This window comes from Trachinotus anak, unplaced genomic scaffold (genome assembly GCF_046630095.1).
Source record: "Trachinotus anak isolate AG129_WGS33_773 ecotype Australia unplaced genomic scaffold, CSIRO_AGI_Tana_v1 ptg000021l, whole genome shotgun sequence".
Taxonomy (NCBI): domain Eukaryota; kingdom Metazoa; phylum Chordata; class Actinopteri; order Carangiformes; family Carangidae; genus Trachinotus; species Trachinotus anak.
The window spans coordinates 17,370,898-17,393,549 of record NW_027273872.1 but is presented as its reverse complement, the minus strand read 5'-3'; the positions used below and the strand labels follow the sequence as shown (position 1 = coordinate 17,393,549).

At 41.0% G+C, this 22,652-nt stretch overlaps 1 protein-coding gene across 2 annotated transcripts; it reads right to left on the bottom strand.

The window, feature by feature from the left end:
* Nucleotides 1-136: 136 nt before the first annotated feature.
* On the bottom strand, nucleotides 137-15,917 carry sh3rf2 (SH3 domain containing ring finger 2). 2 transcript variants are annotated; one of them, XM_071457872.1, is made up of 11 exons: nucleotides 15,758-15,917; nucleotides 14,892-15,324; nucleotides 11,698-11,994; nucleotides 10,391-10,486; nucleotides 8,907-9,312; nucleotides 2,546-2,663; nucleotides 2,199-2,369; nucleotides 1,690-1,964; nucleotides 1,291-1,595; nucleotides 880-1,181; nucleotides 137-750 (listed from the first exon to the last, which is right to left on the bottom strand). In XM_071457872.1, exons 2-11 carry the CDS (start codon nucleotides 15,255-15,257, stop codon nucleotides 570-572), a joined length of 2,517 nt encoding a protein of 838 aa, XP_071313973.1. In that variant the 5' UTR covers nucleotides 15,258-15,324; nucleotides 15,758-15,917; the 3' UTR covers nucleotides 137-569. The 2 variants fall into 2 exon arrangements, with proteins under 2 accessions (XP_071313973.1, XP_071313972.1); XM_071457871.1 differs by lacking the exon at nucleotides 15,758-15,917 and adding an exon at nucleotides 15,599-15,744.
* Between the last annotated feature and the right edge of the window lie 6,735 nt (nucleotides 15,918-22,652).

Sequence of the window (22,652 nt, the reverse complement as noted above, 5' to 3'; positions counted from 1 at the left end):
CATTTTGCTGCTATTATGTATATTTGATATAAAATTCAAACGCGGGACTCAAGCAAGGATTTCTCCATTAGGGTATAGCAGCTAGTCAAAAGGATTACATTGCACACCTTAAATAAGACACCAACTACTACTAATGTTCTGCAAGTACAGTTTATTACCACATAAACAGTACATATATTTTACATAATAATTTGTCTGAACATATTTAAATATAGTTTGTTTTCTTTGTGGGTTTTGACAAAGGCACTCACCAATGCGTGTAACATGGGTATTAAACAAGGAACAGTCATTAGGTGGGTTTTTGTGCAAAATTTTAGTATAGTATATGGTACATGTGTCACAAACATGCACACATGTTCAAGGACGCAAAATATATCTCTGGAGAATTTAACCACACTCTTATATGTACTCAAGAGAAAAATAAACACCTCCCTCATAAGCCTGTCATTTGGCAGTATCAACCTTAGGGCCTCAACACGCGTATTGCTGTTCAGTAGGTCAGTCAAGTCATTTGGCAGTTTGAACACATGGAGTATAGAAATATACACTACTACAGTAGTTCTGCACAGTCAGCTGAGCCTCTCGAGGGCTTGAAGAACACTGCTGTGGAATAAGCCTGTCCGCCCACTGCTCTCTTGAGTAACCAGGACCCTTCCATCAGGTCGAGGTCTGTGGACGAGGACAAGCTCTCCTTGCAGCAAACTGAGCTCGGAGTCTGTCTGGGCTAAATGCATTGTGGTCACTCTGTGTCTGAAAAAAAAAGGAAAAAATGCAAGATGTTTTTGTCCAGTTTATCAATCAATAAGATTTTTACCTCCTCTGTCTGATAATTAATCACTGCTCTTTATTTTCAAGGGAAAACACACAAGTCCAGCATACCTGCTGGGGCTGAACTGAGCTGATACAGCTGATAGCGACGGCTGTGATGATGTTTTTTGTGGGTTAGAATTTAGGCCTGAGGTGACTGTTTCAAGGCCTTTCTTGAGAATAGGAGCTTTTCCTTCTTTCAGAATTATCCCTGGTCCGTCTCTTCCCAGGGTGAGCGATGGGGCCCAAACTTCTAATGGAGGAGGGCCAGGACGGCAATTGGAGGGGACTTGATTTCCTGAGGACCAGGAGGAGGTCCGAGGCCTTGGAGGAGGGGAGTCTTCTTCTGTGAGGAACCGCACTGACTTTGCAGGCTGGGAAAGTACAACATTTACTGTCAGGCACATGCATCAACAGTCAACAAAGGAAGAGTTTAAGTACAATGCATACAAATCACACATGAAATCATTAGTATGATATTACCTTGTCTGTATTGTTCTTATTTAAGTCAGGTCTGACTAGAATTGAGTGAGGCCCATTGGTAGGCTGTCTGTCATGCTGAAATGTTGCTTCATGTGAAGCAGTGATGTCCCTGTCCTTCAGGACCGCAGCAGCAGAGGGTGCTGCTGGCTCAGTCATCCAGCTCAGTGGTCTGCCAGAGTTAAAGAGGATGCTGCTGTTTTTCTTTCTCTGTATGGCAGGTGAGTAGCCAGACGACTGAACTTGTGCAAAATGCTGTGAGTTGGACGGGACGTTCAAAGTGGACGCATAGGAGAAATGGTTGGAGCCTGAAAAAAAATATTTAAAAGACATTCTTCAAGAAGGCGAAGTCCCTAATTGAATCGAGACATTAGAAGACAAGTGTGGTTGCTTAACACTCACCTCTACGAGGGTTAAAGATACGCCTCACAGTGTCCCAACCTTGTGAACCCCCATAAAAGGATGGTTTTCCAGCACCAGCGGATGATGTTACATGCTGTGCTCCATTTGGTACAGATGGGACCTGTCCTGTTGAGTATATTGCTCCATCAGAGTTCACCCTATCAAGAGCGAGGAACACAGCAGGACTCTTAGCAGCAGTAGGTTTCTTTCCAACAACTGTGTTGTACTGTGAGGACGCACTAGCTGCTTTGGTCTCCAGGAGTCTCGCCGAGGTTCTGCAGTGAGGCAGGGAGACACATTAGTAAAAACTTCTGTACCTACATTATGTTCATCATACTGTAAAGAAAGTTTATTTGAACCAAGAGCCAACCTCTGTTACAAAGTGTTATATTCTTATTTCATGAATAACTGAAATATGTGCAGGCTGACATGTCATGCTGCCCACATTAAATTACTGTCTGAATACAAATGTCATTTTGCTCCCACTTTCTGCAGTCAGGGCCTCTCACCTGAGCACAGGCGTGATGTAGTTGCTGGGCAAGATACCCACTTTGCCCGTTCTGAGAGACAGCCCACGCAGCCAGCCTTCTTTGAACTTTCCATACACTCCCACCATCTCTCCTTTCCTCAGCTCCAGCTCCTCTGGCCGTCGTGGTTTGTAGGAGTAAAGGACAGCACACCTGAGGAATCACACAGAGAGTTTGTATATGTTACTACCACACTATCTATGATATATATCCAGATCATGCTGTCTTTTTTTGGGGGTATTTGAGTATTTCTTGTTGCTCTTTCTATTCATGTCTTGCAACTGTGACCCTACATTATCATTAAAATAATGTTTAAAACAGTGACTCACACACTGATGGAAAGCTGCTGCGTGGAGGAGTTTTTGCTGTCTGCGGAGGCAGAGGACATTTGGGGGTTCACCAGAGCCATAGAGATAGTGGGTGGAGTCTCACTGGTCATCTTCTTCTCTCCCTGTAATGGGATTGATTCAAAATTATCATCATATGGAATGCACGACCGTGCTTTGAGCTATATGTTAATGTTGGCAGGCTAAGACACTGATATTGTGCAGATAGGCTAAAATTTTTAGCATGTTCACTGTCTTTGTTTAGTATGTTAGCATGCTAGCAGTTGCTAATTCACTCTAAATACAAAGTACAGCTGAGGCTGATGTGAATGTCAATATTTTTTAATATATTTGGGTACAAAGTATTGGAGAAATTAAAATATTGGCACAAGATTAAAAGTCAGGAGGTGACCAAAGGTATTACACTATTTTCTTTACATGAATGTGTGGTAAATTAATGTGTGTACAAAATGTCAATTCATCCAATTTATTCCAAATATCCAAGATATTTCACTAAAAGCCAAAACTGTCAAACTGCTGGTAGCTGTAGAGGAAACGTAGAAGATCACCCAAGTTGTTAGCATTTATCCCCTGGTCAGCATGAATGTCTGCACAAAATTTAATGTTGTGTTCTGACCAGAGAATTCTGTAAAGACTGTAACTTTAGAAGACACCCACTTGATTTGTCTAAGTCAGACTGCAGAAGCCTCACTAACTTCATTTTAACTTTAAAATACACTTTTGCACAGAATGAGGATTGTGCATTTTGTCCCCCATCACTTCTACTGAAAGCACACTGGCACACAGAAGGGATCTGACCAGTGTGAACAGGAGGAATAATTACAGCCATCAAAAACTGGTTAAAAGGGAATGTGTATATCGTTTTAAGACTGACTTGAGAAAATCTGTAACCGATTCTTTAATATCTCCTTTTTCATAATGCCAGCTAAATCAAACCAAACCATTTCCGACTGGAGACTGCTGCATAACACATCGGTTAGATTACTCATGAAACCATTCACCGAACCTTTGTGTCTTTGCCTTTGTATGGAAGCATATGCATTCTCTATGTTTCCTTGTTTTTCTCTTATTCAGTTTTTTTTCTTTGGAATTTCTTCTGAAATGCTGTAAGTAAATCACAATGTATAAATTTCAGCCATGTAAGATGCACTAACTGCAAAAATATATATAATGGCATGACAAACTTCTTTTGCATTTTCTCTCCATAGATTCTTCGCTTCTTTTTTAAAGCTGAGAGCTAAGAAAGTCTGACAGGCTTGAAGTCAGCAGACTGTGAGTCAGGCCTGGTACAGCCAGTGATTAGCAGGGAGTGACACCGAGGTGTGTCTCATAAACATTAATGGCTCAGTATGAAGCTTACTCCCTAACTACTCAATTCCTAGAATGAGGAGGGCCTTCTAGTGAGATCTTCATTATATTTTATTTTCGTTTTCTCCTCTGACCAGACAAACCATACATTTCTTATTGTTATCATTACAGAGAGGATAAAATAACTTTCTCAGTGTCCCAACATCTCCTTGGTGACATTCACAGATGCTTGGTGCTATTTACAGCACTACCACTCAACTACTACTTAAAGCAGGAGTGCTAGCCTGTGAGCCTGGGGTTCCTCTATACAGTGTTGTTTACCCCTGAATCATACAGCTCTCCCACCATTAAGCTCCGCTGCATTCACACTGTAACACAGAGGAACACAAAGAGAGTCATAATTAGGATGTAGCCAATGCTATAAGCACAGTTTCTCTTATCAAAGGCAGTGCTATGAGGCAGAAGTAAAAAGAGATAAAGTTAGGAGGCAGTTAGTATGTCCTGAAGATATACCAACCTTATATCATACAGGAGAACGGATGCATGATTACTGTCGTCTATGCCCAGTAGATAGTAAGACCATTATCTTTTAATAGCAATTTGCCATTTCTTAAAAAACACTGTGCAACAAGAAAAAAAGAAAAACAACTATTTTTTTTCATGTATTAAATTATTCAGGTCTTTTTGTTACTTTGTGTCCTTTTTCTATTTTTGGCTTGTGTTTTATCAGATACAAAGAGCCAGCTTCAGTTATGCTGCAGTCACGCAATGGCCAGGTGCAGTGACCCGGCAGCAGCGGTGGCTATATTTATATGGAGAAAGTAACTCCACTATTGGTCATGTACTGAATACAGTCTTATTTTGTATAAACTGTTACTGCAGTCAGTATTTTTCTCAATGACTATTTTATTTTATACACTCACTGCAATCTGTTTGTCAATCAAGACATACAGTGCAGAGCCAGTTACGTGACTGGATGCTCATTATGAATGAACAAACAGCTAATTACTTTGATCTGTGTGAGCCTGCAATAAACTGCAATTAAATAACATTTCATGATAATGAGAAACTCTCATAGTTCTGTTGTATATTTCATTTGCATTTATTCCTGTGATTGTTTATTTCATATTATCATATTCATATTATAATTTTGAACACTCTGAGTCTCCATAGATTTTTAAATTATGTTTTTCAATGCATCAGTCAATAACCAGGATTCTTAGTAAGCATTTTAAGAACACTCCCTCTGCATGTAAACATAGGAAATGTCCAAACTATAAACGGAAGTCAGTGGTCCAGTTTTCAACATTGCGACCTTCAGCAAAAACACAAAAACAACACCTAACAGAAATCTTTAGCCGCTACTACATTTTTATAACCATCTTGTCACAAAGGAAAAGTCAGCAATTTCTTTCTGAAAGTAGGGGATCCAAAAATCTCAAATCCCACCCCAAAAAAAAAAGATATAGCCTATTTTAAAGATATATTTGTTAAGCTCAATACTATCAACACTAGGTCATAATGCGTGTGTAAAAGTGACACTCAAAAACTGTTTCAAAAGTAAATAAATTGTGGTTTTGGCCACACAGGATAGCCAATGTTACTGCTGAGAGATGAACACAGTGAAAATGTGCCAGAATTAATTACTGATGTGAAGGCCCTGCACACCCACACAGGTATTTTCAATTACTCTGGCTAATTAGACCTCCAGTCAGGTTGAAGTTGGCTGGAGTTCTCCTTGAAATTACATAATGCCACCCATCTCCATTAGACAGTAGCATTAGGCTCAGTTCGAGACCAGCCAGGCCTGCAATGAATCATCTGCCGGCATTCAACACACAAAGCATGATGGCTTTCTTGAGATTTCTGTCCCACTTGATCCCAGGTCACAGTGCTATCAAGCTGAAAATTGAAAAACTTGGTGGCTTGGATGTGAAAAAAAAAATTTGTACTGTTGCAAGTCTTGATTTTCTGTTTATGTATACATATTTGGATTTTATTAGTCGCAATTTAGACTATGAAAGTTTATTCTTTAAACAGAATAAATATTCTGCGTTTTATGAGCCCAGAGGCTGAAAAAAAAAATTATCTCCAAATATTCAAGATACAAAAAAGGAAGCATGTTGGTTTTTATCAAAATTTTTGATAACAGATGTACTGTGAAGAAATAACATCTTGTACACACCAGGACATTTAATTATGCCATGTGATATATCAGGGACTGAACTGCATCCTGTATTCCTGCTTTTCCTCTCCCTGTGCATGAGTGGTATTGTCAGTATTTTGACTATTAATATGTGTTTTGAATTCCTTTATTTCAGGATAATGATAATGTATTAAATACCAAGGCTTACATATAAACTCTACCATGTCATTATCATAGATATGCTTTCATACCTTACCATGCAGATCATGATTTCAACATCAGTTATTGGTGAAGCGGGTAAAAGCTCAATGGATTGGTCTTATAAATAGCTTTTCATTCAACTCGAGATATTATTTAATTTTATATCCTGTGTGTTCTAGGGAGGCTCTCACTTTCCAGGCAAGTTCAACTTAATCTCAAATGCCTATTGATAATGGTGTAATTTATCCAGCCTAAGAGATACAACAAAGCCAGATGTAAGTCAGGCACAGCCTGCACATGCCTACACAGGGCAACATAAGAAGACCCACATAGGTGTTTTCACCCACACAGGTGAAACAGTTGGCTACATGTTAGGGATGCAACTTAGAGCAACTGATTTTCATGTTTCACATAAGAAAAAGAAAAGCTTCAATCTGAAAAGTAAAAGAATTATTGCTTGAAAAAGAACAAGAATTAATCCATGGTTTTATTTCATCCCATCTTGCCTATTGTAACTCCCTCTTTGCCTGTCTGAGCAAAACATCCCTTGACAAAGGGTCCAAAATGCTGCAGTTAAGCTCACAACCATACAGGTCCTGCAAGATGTCTCACGTCACAAAACTTGATGTCTCTCCACTCCAAAGCAAATTCAGAATTCAATTTAAGATTCCTGTGATCACTTTTTGAGTTCTCACCACAGCACAGACATGCTGCAGCCCTTTGTCACCAGTAGGTCTCACAGGTCCTCTAATCAGGCCCCCCCCCCACTCCAGGCTTAAGGGGGGTTGGAGGTTGTGGCTCCTAGAGTTCTCTCCTATTGGATTAAATTATTCATATTTATGTTGTCAGGAGAACTATGTGTCATTTGAAAGGTGCTATATAAATAAGATACTTATTTACTTACTAACTTAATCATTTCAGCCCCATTAGGCTTTTCATCACTGATAAAACCAAGCTTTCTGTAACAATCCTGACTGGTATCTTGATGCACCAGTGAACTGGGAACTGACCTTTTCTAAGTTGCATCTGAAGATGTTTTTGCTTTTGGCTCATGTCCATGCTAAATTTTGCTCTTACATAACTATGCCAATATTCACATAATTCATGCATTATTTCATCCACAGTCGGTGGGAGGCTGCACCTCTCTGTAAAACAGCCGAGCCAGAGGTGCGAGCTGATGGGCTACAACATTAAGAAGAGCACACAAGCTGGCTCGCTTAGTGGGGAGCCCAGCCTGGTGTTTGGGGACAGAGCCCTCTGCTCCTTTAAAAATGGAAGTGCGTGGCTTGTCTCCTATTACTGACCCACTGATGTGAAAGTGAGTGTTACCTGCTTAGTGAAGAGGAAGGAGTTTGAAGGCAGGGGAGAGAGAGGTCTGTTATATAACCAACTTCACCAGTGACTCATCATCATCAGCATGAGAGAGAGATAAGCAGACACACTGGGGGACTCTCCAAGCCTCCCACTTTCTACATCTCTCATTTTGCCTCCTCCTTCGTCCTGCTTCTTTGCCTTTTTGCAGCTCACAAATTGTGTTTTCTGTTTCTCTTTCCACATCTACGCCGTCTTTGTTTTCAATATTTCCTCTCACCCTTTCCTCTTCCTGTCATATCTCTCCTATTTCCTGCTTTTTAACATGTTCTTAAGTCTCCTCTACTTCCTTTCCTCTGGTGGTTTTTCTCCAACCTGCATGAGGTTTTGCATTTTTATGCTCTGACATGTATAATTGCAGGGTAGAGCGGTGCAATTTGAACTGAATCAAAGGAAATCGTTATCTCAGGAGGCAGGGCACTTGGCAGCAGGTTATATTATTAAACCTTTCAAAGGCTTTTATGGCTTTTATTTTTTCACACTGCACTCTTGACTTGATGCAGTTTTCACAGTATTTTGTTACACTGCTTATGAACATGCATTCACTAAAACCTTTAAGCTGAGGTGATCAGAATTAAATAAGTTAATATTCTTTTCATATTTTACAGCATATATGGAAACCTGAACAGCCCAGTGTTTAGCTGAACTAGCCTCTTAGAACCCTCTTTCACTTTACTATATTAGCACATATCATCAGTTGCTTGTAGACTTAAGCAGTGAAGTTTTACAATGATTTAGAAAAATAAAAATAATGGACAAAATTGTCTCACGGAGACATCGTAATAAAGCAAAAGATTCTATGGACAACAACTATCTCCCTGAGCTGAACAAAAAAAGCCAGGACACACACACCGTTAGGCTGCTATTCATCTCTGTGGGGAAATCCTGGCTTATGTCCCAGGACTCATGATTAAGGACCCGTCAAAGTTTCGGTCCACTCACCTCCAGTTCTCACTCTTTTCATATCCAGCCCTGTTCCACATCTGTGTTGTCTTAATGAGAACCACTTAATCACAGAGCGGCCAACAGAAGGGCGATGCCTCTCTTTCAATCATTCCTTAAGGTTAGTGTCATAGTTCCCTCCCTGTACCCGAGACAACTTGATCCCTTAGTGACTCAAATCAAAAAACATCTATTATCTCACAGAAGACTACTATGCCTTTTGCCAACCACATGTTTTCTGTTAAAATAAAATCACTGCAAAGCCAAACATAGTTCAGCCCAAAGATTATGAAAGAGGAACCTAAAAAGGTTAAAACTAACAGACTCTATCACATCAGTATACCATGCATTAGGACAGATATGTTTGCACGTGACTCGCCTGTAACAGGTGTCTGTGCGTAGTGTCAGAGTGGCGTCTAATTCGATGAGAGTTCACTCTGGAGGGGTGAGAGTGGCCCTGGGCTGCAGAGTGCACAGAGTGGCGGTGTGGCTGACCCTGATGGTTGAAGCTGTTGATGGTGCTGTTGTTGGTTGTCTCTCCTTTGGTCGTCTGATTAAAGTTGCCGCTGCTGGCTGCAGGCTGTTTCCGCTGGCTGGAGAGGGGCAAAGCATTGATGATGGGTGTCTTAGCTGGGACTTGAGGGACTCCGTAATGGGTGGTCCTATTTGATGCGTCAGTGGCCTTGTCTTTGCCCCCGCTCACAGTCCGATAGTGAAATTCTGCTGAGTCACTCACCCTCCGACTCTTTCCCTCTAGCAGTTTGGCAGCCACTGAGTTTGGCTGAAAGAGATGAATACATAAAGATAAACTACAGTGAAAATCGGGGTAAATCCTAACACAGAAAATAGCCAATCCTCAGTCAAGAAAATCCTCTCCAACTCGCTCCTACCTGCTATTAGCGCCTGTCAACCTCTGCTCCTGCTGATCAGCGAAACGGCTGCCTAAATACACCCACTTATCACTACTCCGCTCACCCCTACAACTTGTTGGACAGGCAGGCAGGGAAGCAGGCAGACAGAAGGATAAGTACCAGCCAGTAAGCCAGGAAGGGCTGACTGGTGCTGAGAGAGGAGCTGCACAGACAGGCAGGCAGGCAGAAAGACAGGCATGGCAGGGTTAATGCTTTCACTCCCCACAGTGATGTGCTGTTATGCCACCCAAGCAGAGAAAGCATTACTGTGTCTTCACGCCTGGCTGCACGACACGAGGAGAGGCAGGCTCAGAAAGGAGAGGGAAGAGGAGGAAAGCAGAGGATGAAAGAATAGAGTGAAGATGAAGAGCATCACTGAGGCGGGGCTCTAGGAGAAGACATGGGTGAGCAGGAGATGAAAGGAGGTGTAAGACTAATAAGAGGAGGGGAAATATTAGGGAAAAACTATAGCTAAACAGATGACAAGTGAGGGAAGTGAGCAAGAAGTGAATGAGGCACCACATTAACCCCACTGTAGGAACACATACAATTTCTCTCAGAATGGCTGAAGTTAATTCTTGGAGGCAGAAAGTACAGAGGAAAACAAATGACAGCCACATAGCTAAGCAAGCTCTGCAAACCTGAGTAAGCCACATAGTCACAGACTAATGAGCAGCTGCAGACACAGCAGGACTTCACGGATTAGCTCCCAAAGTGCTGAGACTTTGCAGTGTAGGAGTGACATTTACGGATGATTCAAAGATGTGAATGAAAATCAGGGTAGTGCCCTGGCAGTGACCTGGAATTAATGACACCCAGCAACGACATCTATGGTTCAATTCATTACAAGAGCTGCACTATCAGACCAATGTCAACCTTGATCACACTGAAAAGGCCACAACTCACATTCAAACAATGAAGGAGAGAAGAAAGAAAAAGAGAACTCACCTCTGTAAACTGCTGAGGGCAAATTCCAACTTTGTCCCCTAGTCTGGCTTCAATCCAGTGTTCATCCACCCGTCCGATGACAGTGAGGACGTCTCCCTGTAAACCAGAAATAAATAAAGGAAACACAGAGAGAACTCAACTTTTACAAAGTGGTGAAAAGGTGAGAGGCAGAGAAACCATGGAGGCAAAAGAAAAAAGATTGCCAGGTGGTTCTGGCAGAGTGTGCTCGCCCTGCAGACTGAGCACTCAGCTCAGAAACTCTCCGAGCCCTGTGTTTCTCCTGCAGCATGTGACACATCAACTCTCTTTGTGTCTGCAGGCCTAGTCCTTTCTGCAGCCACCCTCGCTCTAAAAAACCATTTGACCATCTGCATTAAAAAAAAAAAAAAAAAAAAAAAAGGCAAGCTCAAGTGTACTTTAATGGAGAGCACACAACTACTGGAGCCCTTATATAACTTCCTTAGAAATCCTTCAGGGTAAGTAACAACAACTGCAACGGAGGCCTGAGCCTCCAGCTCCTCAAGTCTCTCAAAACAGTCAGAAGAACAAAAAGCAATCACCATTACGTAGTAGTACTACTGAGAACTTCCTGTGCAATACATAATCACAGACTACTACAAGTTCATGTCCAAAAAGACACACTGATGATGAATAGGTTAAGTGTTCACTTCTCTAATATGGGAGCAAGACCTTTTTAAGCAAAAATGGCAAAACTTTACCTTTTCCAACTTCTAACATGTGATTTTTCTTTTTTATTCTTTTCTTACTCTTCTGAATTCTGCACTGAATATCTTTGAGTTTTGGTCTGAGAGTCAAATAAAACAAGACATTTGAAAATGTCAGCAAGATAGCTTTGGGAACTTTAGCAATAGTTGTAAATCGTAAATCATCGGTAGATTCATTTAAAATGAAAATTATTTTTTATTGCAACCCTAAAATGCTTGGCATACTTTCTCTGTACATGATCAAAATGATTTATCACAAAATATTTTAGCACCAGTAGCAGCCCTAAATGTTCGCCACAGTTTCCCCAGGAAATTGGTGGTTAGCCAACCAGCTCCTGCTGCATCTCTCTCAAGATCAGTTTATTCAACAATAGGAACACTCATTACATACAGTATTTTTGCTCCTGAGGGGTAATATATTACTTCCCTGGAAGTTTTGTTAAGTGTACTAATTTTCTTTGTGTGTAGGAAGAGTAGGAAACCTTGCTCGTCATTTAAAAGATTAAGTGTACACATGCAAGTAACTAAACCCAATGAAAATAAGCTTCCTGCTGCGTTAAGTCAGTAGTTTGAGAGTCAGACCTTGAGGAAGCTGAGACAATATTTACTGTCTTCCAGATTCATTTCTTGTGGATTAAAGTTGTACAGCGCCCTGCAGAGAGCCGGTGGCTGGGACCGCTGGAGGGGCTGCAGCTGAGGCATCTGGCTGACGGCCTGCAGCGCGCTGGCAGTGACAGGCACACCGCTACTGTCACAGGGATTTCCTTGGTGCCAGTTTTCATTTACTTTGTGTTTGGTGGTGATACTGTTACCAGGACTGAGGACCAGCTCTCCTGACGTATCACCACGTTGGTTTTGCATCGAAGGTCTGACAGCAAGCTGAGAAACAGAGAAAAAAAAATCACACATTAGCCACCGCATGTTTAGTGAGTTTATTTTGGTTGAATTATATGTCTGAAGATGGTGAAATCAGTCTGGATTTTGGGATGTAAAGGCCCTTTAAGCTGCACTCTCAACTGACAGGGATAAAACATTGTCTCGTCTGTGAGCGGGTGCTTTGCCGAGGTTATCAGTTAACAGAAGAGACAACTGGCCAAAACATTCACAAAAAGTAAAGTGTAAGGTGTAAGGTGTAAGTTGTACATTGTCGGGACATCTGGTGGTAAGAGTCAAGCCTCAGCGTGCTTGACTGCTTTGTTCTTATCTAGATAAGCAGATATGTTTAATGAGAAACATCCTTTTTCCACGTTAAGATGATATCAGGCTTTACCGTCAGTCTATTTTTTCAATTACACTTTTTCAGTGAGATTGAGGAAAACAGCACAAGAACACCAAATTATTTTCAGTAAAAGTAAAGAGGAATATCTCATAACTTGTATAACTCTTAACAAAATCATTGTCTTTCAAAAAGAGAAAATATAATTCCATTATTGTCTAGGTTTTCAGTCTGACACGTTAAGTGAACATACAGATAATCTCTAGCTTTTTCAAAGACTTGCATAATAGAGTGTTAATGATCTGAATGATATGAAATATTATCACACAGTTTACAATCCATAATGTGACCACAAAATTGGATAATGATTACAAATTAATATGCACTTCATCTAACATTTAAAGGATACCAATAATTTTACAGACGCTAAGTGTCACTTAGTGGGAATTTAGTTGTAAATAACTTCCACTTTGTGATCACTGTGTTGTTTAATAAAGGGGCTATTTGTAAGTTTTCTCGACCACCGAACGTGGTTTTTTGCCAGAAGAAGAAGTTTGATGCTTAGCTCACAAACTTTTCTTCTAGATTGGTAAGTAAACAGCTGTTAATGCTAATGTTGGCTAGCAACAGCAAAACTTAGTCCCTTTAAACTGGAAAATACTTACATATTATATTTATAACTTTAGGTTCACTGAATAATACCAATGGAAAATCATTCTAAAAGTAATGAAGTTGCTTTATATTATGAACTTGAACTGAAGTTTTTAGAAATTCAGACCTGCAAATAGTAGTAATAGAGTCTAATTAACTGTACACATCCACATCGATACACTATTCCCTATTACTGTTAGGCTGACCTTATATTTCATCTGGCTTGTCGTTGTAAGTTACTCGACAAATCTCTAAGTTAATGTTAATTTTAAGACGACCACACTATGAGAAACTGTTGTGAGTGAAAAGATGATGGTGGAACAAATTATACCACATTACTCTGACCTGCAGGTTTCCAAATGGCAGAATCAATACAAACTCCCCGTCATGAACTCGGCTGAGATGTTTGAACTGTGAATGAACTCGAGCTACGTATTAACAAGAAAGCTCTCTCAACAGTTTATACAAAGAAGTGTAGAGAAGGCAGGACTCATCACCTCACAGAATAAAACAGCACAATCATGTCATAGTGTCAAATGTGTTATACAGATCTGTTTTATATGGATACATGAGTTTTAAACATTCACCAAAGAATGACTCACTCCTCTTATAATTTGTAATTTCCCTTGAAAAAATTGAGACTGAAAATTTTTCTTTAACTTTTTAACATCCTGAAAATGAAATCAGAGTGATTGACTTTTTTAAAACTGAAAACTGAAGTTTCGTTTTAATTCCCTGTTTCAATTAACGCATGAAACCCTCACTCACTCACTCATTCACTCCTATTTTTAACTAGGATCACTCTTAATTTTTCTTTTAATATTAATTTATTCTTACACCTATTGCCCTGTGCAGTGGTTATTTGAAATTATAGCAGAGCTCTCCTCACTACAGTGGCTTCTTGTCTCTGAGGAAAAGGAGAGGACCCAGGAGGTTTGTGGTTTCTTATATTCTTTATGATGTAGGAGCAATTCACCCTCTGAAGTATATCTGGAAAATAACAATAGACAACACTCTTGCTGGTTTGACGGGATTTCATCGTGTTAGGTCCAAAGGGACCCCGGCTCACACTTCTCCAGAGGAAACATTTTGATATGTCAGATCTATTTCCAGCTCATTTGTCACATAGTCTCATACAGTTAAACGCCTGTAAGGGGGAATAATAATCACAGCAAGTTTAGTGTACATACAGTGGTGAGTAGGTCATTCAATGTGTCAGAGATGAGACATAGGCCCTATTGTAAAAACAGAAAATAATTAAATCAATGAGACATCACAGAGGTGGGCGAGATGAAAAAACAATACCATGGCAGAGATTTTGTTCTCCTTCTAACATGTGTGGGTGCATTAGGACATTGTGGGCAATCATTTTGGCATTAAATCTGATAAAGTGTTTTGATTTGTCAGATACTGTTGTCAGGTATTAAATTTGCTAGATTAGCCAAAATCCTTCTTGTGTGGTTATATTAGCCAAACCAGTTTCTCAAGTTATCGTCCATAATTATCTTATCAACATGTATCAGTATTGTGATGTAAAATTACATTGTCGCCTATATGACATGCCATGATAAAGGAAATCATGTTTAACATCCAAAAAAAGTTCATGTGGATAAGGTAAATAATGAAATAAAAAAATAGATTTTTATGCTTTAGAAAAGGGTGTATGTAAACAGGCTACTGGGGACAAATGTTGGTATTTCAATTTTTGTGTAAGAGGTAAAATCCTTCGATTGCATAATGTAGTGTGTTGATTTTTGATGATGTTCGTACATGTTTTTACAACTGTGGAAATTCAAATAAGGTTATAGTTATCAATAACTTTTGTAATACCTCCTCAGAGTCAGAGTTGTTCTCAACCATATCACTTCTTATAAATATGCAGAGGGTTAGGACGAGGTTGTGCACTGACCTCGCTGTGCCCTTGTGTCTCTCTGTGTTGACTCTCCTGCTGCTGCTGACCCTCCTTGACTGTCAAGCTTCCCGTGGACAATGGCACTGCATAGCGGCCCGTCTGCCTGTTGTTGCTGGGCCCCGCGGAGCCCTGGAGCCCCTCCAGGAGCCCCACTAGCAGGAGGTTTGAAGGAAGCTCCTCCACCGTCCTGCCTGGGACAGGGGCAGAACACTGTGGACAGAGCAGCTGGGAGCGGGCTGCCTTCTGCCTCTGCAGGCAGGTCACACAGAAAGTGTGCTGGCAGGGCAGGACCCTGGCTGACACATCCAGCTGCTCCAAACACAGAGGACACTTCAGCAGTGCCATTAGAGACAGCTCCTCCATTTTAAAAGGGCCACCTCTTTGTGAGACTCAGGCCTCTGGTGCCTCTGAAACACTGTCATCCACCACACTGAGAAAACAAAGAATGAAAAGCTAATTTAGTGACAGAGGTTCACGTCTAGTTCTACAGCAATTCACCACTGACCAAAGTCCTCCAAACAGCCGGGTCTCTGAGGGAGAAAACTTGATGGGACACTTTGTAGTAAACATCACACGCTGCTAGCTATCAGGTGTCAGCTCACCTGGCTGCACAGGTAAGACGGCGACAGGAAATATCCGCAGGGAGCGAAATATTCCCACATTTGTCTAAGTTCACACTCAGCTCGGAAACATTTCTTACTTACACACGACCCTGCTGCCTGGCAGACTGATATACTCCATGAACTCCGATTAAGAGACGCGAAACTTGCTCCTCGCCGTCGTCGCCATGACGCAGTGAGGACGAGACGGTACGAGGCGGGACGGGACTCAAACCTCATTATTCATGACGACATGAAACTTACCTGTAGAAATCAGAGTGTAATCACACAGGTGAGTGTGTCTCAACCACGGCCAGGCTGATTCATTAGCGCCTGTATCGGATTTCAGCGTCATGTGCGGCTCGGTTTAACCCTTAACAGCTGATCGGCTCTGGTTTCCACATCGCTTTGACTTTAATGGCAGGAGAATGTGTCACCGCGATAAAAAAAAAAAGTACATAAGTTAAATAATTATTAAAAAAATTACACTTTTAAGGCAAACGGTTTAGTAGTTCTTTAACAATGTCTCAGTTGTGAATTAATTTTTAAAGTTTTGTGTGCCATTTTGCGATCATTCAATTCTGTTCCTGACTACAGTGTAATAATAATGTAGGTCAGGTATTTGTTCGTTTCTATATTTAGTTCTCCGAGTAGCGTCACTTTGACTGATTACAATGTGAAGGGGGAAATAATAGGACTGCAGAGTTCACAGCACTGTAATGTGACATGGTCTCCCTCTGCTGGTGCATTCACTGACCAGCTCCGCAGCCTTTTTTTTCCCATCACTTGCAGATGCCAGCACAGTGCACATCAATCCTACTGAACTGAATGATAGGTAAAATTAAATAGTTTTATCCTCCATCACTCTGTTGCACTGTTGAGCCTTTGCTGTTCATGCAAAACCAGCCACAGTTATTACTGGAGACTATGATGATGATGATGATGATGATGATGATGATGGTGGTGCACAAGTCATAATCCATGCTTTCGTCCATTTTTGTTATTGTTGTTTGGATTTTATTTGCACTGCCCAAACCCTAAATTCCCTTTCTTGCATCACAAGGTTAAATAATTTATCCACACTGGTTATGTACCGAAAGTTCAGGACATCCGTTTGAATTTTTTAAACAAGCATGAATCTTTCATTTCTTTCTTCACGTCAGCAGAACTCGGGGAATTCTAAAAATGTACATATGGCTTTTACAGAGAGAGCGAGAGCAACAGGGAAAAAAAAGAAGAGAGAGAGAGAGAGAGAGAGAGAGAGATTAGCCATGACTTATTTACATGTTCATATCAATGTTGATACAGGCCCTTCCTCTCAAGCCTCTCTCACTCAGTTTAATGGGTCTGGCAGGGTAAAGCAGCGCCCAGGCAGGACTTGATTTTAGTTTTTTAGTTTTTTTTTCTGGACAGAAACATAACTGCGTGATGACTGTAGTGCTCCCATTAGCAAGTGATGGATCTTCTGTCATCCGGTCAAAGCTACATAGGAGGGAGTGTGGTTGTTTTACTGCTGAGAGGAAGTCAGTACATTTGTGTTTATCAGCTCCCTACAGCCCGACGGTCAGTCTGGCCTCCACTTGGATTTTGTGGGATGAGGTACCACGTTTGATGGATCTGTTATATAGTCTATCTGATGGAGAGGGAAGGGTCTCCCCCGGGGGTTGCTCTGAGCTTGGTGTGCTGTCTCTCAGAATATCATGGCTTGTCACAAGTTGCTGTATAAGGGGGAGTGCCGTCTTCTCCGGCTTTCATGTTTTATTTAAAATGCTGTCTTGCTCAGAGAGTGCTGCTAACTCACTGAATGTGATCTGTCTCAGCGTTGCCTTTCCCTCTTTTCTCAGGTCTCATACTCCCCCTCTGTTTGTGGCTGTGTCTGATCATTTGGCTATGTGCTTCAGAGTGTATGAGGATGTGTCTCAGCAGTTTGATTTGAACAAGGTGTCAGTCAAAATGTATAATCCTTGTGCAGCAGTTTGGTGAGGATTAACTGCCAATCGAACAGCACTTTAGGTGCATCAAAGCCGTGTAATTAACTTCTCCCTTTCAGAAGGAACTAATCCTCCACCCAAAACTTAGTCTCTGTCATAGCTGCAGCGGTTCCCAGGTCCTCGTGAAGTGACTCATTTTTATTGTCTCCCTTTCTTTTCTGAAAGACATATTGACTAGCTTCAGTAAAAGCCAGCTTTCACTCACAAAGTCAACATGTGAGGTGAGTCTGTGTTTTTAGAGGAGAAACACAGCACTCCAGTCAAACTGGCTGAACCGGAACATCTGCAGTTTTTGCTTTATATGTGCTCGTTTGTATGTGCAAACACCTCAGCTTTATATGCAGGTGAGGTGTCCACTCCCATTGTCGAACACACACACACACACACACACACACACACACACACCGTCCTGCTGACAACAGAGTGATACTTTAATGGCCTGCAGTGTGTTGTCACTCCAGCTCAGCTGACTCAGTCATGACTGCCTGAAAGCCTGCGAATGTAATTTAGGACAAAAATGTATGCAGAGCAGCAGGCAACCCTCCACCAGATGCTTTTTTTAACATCCATCCATAAAGCAACTTTGTGATTCTTCCACCCACAGTTTGTTCTGCCTGGTCCTCCTCTGCAAGCAGATTGAATCCTATAAATATTTCACATTTGATAAATAAATGAAACAACCTCTTTTCTTACTTCTGGGTAGTGCACTAAGTTGCTCCCCTACCTACGGATGCAGGAGCTTATTATCGCAGCTCTGACATTGTTTCAGTCATTGCCTAAATGAGGTTTGGCTCAGGGACTTTTTCATTTATTTTTCAAATGTGCATCCGATGCATCCATTTCGCTGCTAACGACAAAAATGTTTTTTCAGTTGTTGGCGCTTCTGCTCAGTTTGGAGCCATTATTGGGGTAGATTTTAAGATTTCCTACAGCATTTCATGAATTAAATATTTTCATAACCATAACAGTGTCTCTGTGTTTCTTTAGGAAAACAATAAATATATCATTATCTCTTTTTCTCAGCAGCCTGTGGGAGAAGCTACATGAATTTCTGCCTTTCTGGAAGATACCAGGGCGACATCTTTGCCTATCATGTCATTAATGACCTCCTCTGACATGCTCTCTCAGCCTGATGCGTCCCTCCATACATTACTCACATGGGACACAGGCTATTTACAGCTGTCTTACTTGACAGGCTGCAGGCCATGTGCATCAGCAGCACTCTGGGTCATGTGACTTTATGCTGCGCCTCACCTTTGTGCTCAAGTGTAAATGTAACTCAGGCTAACACAACCTGAGGGAAGTGAGGGGCAGGACTTTTGCTTTAAGCCAATTACAGCGGAAACACCTGAGCTTTCCTATTGCGTGGATATTTTTTTTTCTTCTTTTTTTTTGATGGAAGGAATGATGTTGCTGAAGTCTTTTGGTGTGCAAATGCTCCAGCAGCTGTTTGAGTTGGAGATGTGCATGAGGGAAACTAAAAATAGGACACGCACACCTCTGAGCCAGCTGCCTCTTCACTGCCTTTGGGACCGCCTTTGCGTCTCCCCTCTCTCCTCTTTCAGTCCTCTTGCTCTCCTTCTTCTCTCAGAGTAGCTGTTGTTACCCCTCTCTCACTATTTTCCTACTTTTCTTGGTCCCTGAATCAGGCCTAATGTGTCTGGTTAGTCCTGTGCTGGCATGAAAGACCTGAAACGGGACACCGCTTCCCCTCACCCAGGTCTATTATCCAGTCTGATGGGAAACTAGAACACTGTGGCTCAGTTCAGAGAATGTGAAGTCTCTGTCCCATTAGTCTTGGGTCTAATTATTTGAGAAGCACGCTGAAGTTTTATACCCATTCCAAATAAAGAAAATCTGGTGATAAAAAGGATATTGATATGAACGAATGTGTGATTGAAAAGGATCCTCCAAAAATGCCAAACATTTTTGTGTTCCAAGTTGGCTGGGCATCAAGCAGGCCTTGGTGCAGTGCTGTGTATTTGTACTTGTTTCCTGCTTAATAATAAAACAACCTTCCATCTCAACAGACAAACTTCTCATCTGACATCTGACAACGACATTTTCCATTTTCCAAGTGATCTTTTTAGCACAACATGAGATGAAAAATGCTGGCAGTATATTTTTCTTTTTATTTATTTTTTTTTAATTCTCAACAAGTCCTATAAAAATACCAAAGCCAACAATGCATTGATCTGACTATCAAGTATTGCCTGTGTAGCTAAAGTCTGAGCTTATTCCACTGTCGTCCAAAAAGCACTCACCTTTGCCACAACATTGAACTGGTGACATGTCCCTTCCACCTGTCAAGGCAGTATTGCACAATTCTGCATATTCAATGCCAACCTTTTAAAATTCTTGTTTCCTGCTGCAGCTAGTGATTATATTTATCATCAACCTCTGCCAAACATCTGCCAATTAGTTCCTCGGTTAATCAGTTAACTGTCAGTCTATTAAATGTCAAAAATAGTGAAAAAATGCAACAATCTTAAGTCCCAGAGATCAGGATTGTGTTAAATATGGTTAGGATTAACAACTTAAACACTTGGTTAAGTTTAGGGAAACTGTGGTTAATAAAAACACAAACCTTAAGTGCAGAGTAATGTAAAAAAAAAGTGAAACTATATATTTGTGACAAATGAAACTATACATTTGTGAGCCATTTTAAAAGATTTATCTCAGAAGGAACAAATGGCTTTGGGCTGAGAGCAACAATCTTAAAGTATTTAGAGTTGCACTAACACATTATTGGTTTTTGTCTTTACATAAGATTTGTTGACAGTGAGAAATATATAGAATAATGCCATCCTTATCCTTTAAGTAGAGCAGCAAATTGCTTTTGTGCTTGTATTCTACAGCACATCAATTCAAAGGTGAAGCAGAATTACAGACCAAAAATGTTCCTCTTTTCCATGAAGGACAAAAATCAAGCAGGCCTGTATGCATGTATGCTGGATGGCCTATGAATAAGACAAGAAGTGGCCTCTATTTGTTGTCCCTCAAGACTGTGAACAGGAAAATTCTCTTTCACAAAGTAAACACAGTAACATGATTATTATGGCCTGCTGTATGTGTGCGGATGATGAAAGTAATTCACATCTGAAATGACTGGCTGAGTTTCTTTCACTCATCTCCTGTGGAACAAACCCCCTCAATCATACCCTTTGATGTGCTTTTGTGTGTGTCTAATTTCCATTCAGCAGGCAGATACATGTGCCACACTGTTTGCTTGGTATCAATTCTGGAGAAAGACTCGGCACATTCAGAACAGGCTTATGCAACCTCTTTCTTTTTCTCTCTGCCTCATCGTCATTCATGCACATCCATTAGAAACACATATCTGTCATGCAGCGCCGCAATTAAATTACTAAACAGATAAATTACCTGTTGGGCCAACCTGCAATGGATAATTTTAAATAATAAAGGTTGAAGGCGCCACAAAAAGTGAGTATTTACATGAAAATGTTGATATTGAAGTTAAAATATATTAAAATACATGTCAGGCTTCACTATCCAGTGACATTCTTTGATAAGTGGTGGATGTGGTTATGGCAGTAATGAACAGTGTGTCAGAGGTGATTAAGGTGACATTGAATGCCATCTAGAGGCCAGATCATGACTTGTGTTAAACTGTGGATATAATCTGTATGGTGCACAGAACTGAGAAATGTCACCAGTCCCTTACAGGGGTTTATGCATTTGCCCAAGACTCTCTCTCTCTCTCTCTCTCTCTCTCTCTCTCTCTCTCTCTCACACACACACACACACACACATATTCACACAGCATCAGTGACACAATACTGTTTTGTTATGCTCACTTCCTTCCATGTTTTGAGTGTTTTCTCTTTGTGTTTTAGCAACAATTATGCAAAGTAGTCTTTTAGTGGATTTTGTATGCGCTATATGAATTATTTTATGACCCTGAGATCATGAGGTGAGGTAGAGTGCAAGGGGTTCTTCATCCTGTATGTAAGTCTCGTCTCTATTTCCTCAAGGAGCTCTAATCCTGCTTGGTCAGGTTTCTAGTCTCCTTTATCTAAAGTTAATCACACAGCAGACCTGTTCCTGACTCATGGCTGGCACCCAAACTGGGTATTTATCACACACACGCACACACACACACAGATACACACGCAGGGCAGCTCATTATCACTGACCGCCTGCACCCTGCCCTTAACATATTCGTCTTTCCTCCACTTTCACCTTGACTTCACTTACTTTTCTACTTACTCAGTTTTAAGTTACATGTTGTAATTTTAAGAAAACAACTGTCCAGATGTTGCTATTTCACCCAGCAAAATGAGTCTTACAACAAATGATAGACGGAGCTGTCGCATAGATTTAATCAGTGTTGCTGCTAAGGCTAAGCTTTGGTTCAGCTGTGTAAGAAGCTTGTGGGTTAAAATCACGCAAGTAAGCTCTTTGATTGTGGACTGTGATAGACCGCGGGGCTGTCTTCATGATGGTGACTAATTAACAGCGCACTCATTTGGAAATCAAGTCATTCTTTGGCTTATAAGCAGGCTGTGATTTAATACCACAATCAAAATCAAACCCAATCACCCAGGCTTTCAGGGTCTGCAGGATTATTTTTGAGTTTGTTGCCATGGCAATCAAGTCTGTCCCATCATGGTGTTTCTACAGTGTAATGAAGGATTAGATGTTGATGTCAGACATCTGTGTCAAATCCTTCCCCAGCTCATTTCAGCCATTTGTCTTGTTCTTGGATGACAGATGACAGGCTGACACTCGCAGAGGAGGTGAATGTGCTTCAGTTCCATGATTAGTTTTAAGTTTATACCCCACTTCCCTTTCCCGTCTCTTGGCTTCCTAGCTTCCTGTCCCTCTGCCTGAGGTAATATGGCCTTTGAGGTAAATACCATTTGTTTTGCAGCTTTCCTATGATGGCTGAATAATGGCTTGAAGTATGTGGCTAAATGAGAGTCTGAGGCCTGGGATGGGAGTAATCTCGCCTTTCTCTCTGAGCGGTGACACAGGCCAATAGAGATTAATGAGAGTGCAGGGGTCTTAACACTTTCTGGAGAGAAACAGCTTCGGTCCGGCTTTGTGTTGTTTACACTTTTACACCCACCAACCACAATTTACTAGCCCTATATTACTGCTCTGTATTAGCATCAACACTACACAAGTCTTGAGTAGATGCATAG

Coding starts and splice junctions, on each gene's coding strand:
- sh3rf2 (XM_071457872.1), bottom strand. CDS start 15,257: ATGGAGGAGCTGTCTCTAATGGCACTGCTGAAGTGTCCTCTGTGTTTG. Junction 1,182..1,290: donor ATAAGAACAATACAGACAAG/GTAATATCATAC, acceptor GTACTTTCCCAG/CCTGCAAAGTCAGTGCGGTT. Junction 751..879: donor GCTCAGTTCAGCCCCAGCAG/GTATGCTGGACT, acceptor TTTTTTTTTCAG/ACACAGAGTGACCACAATGC.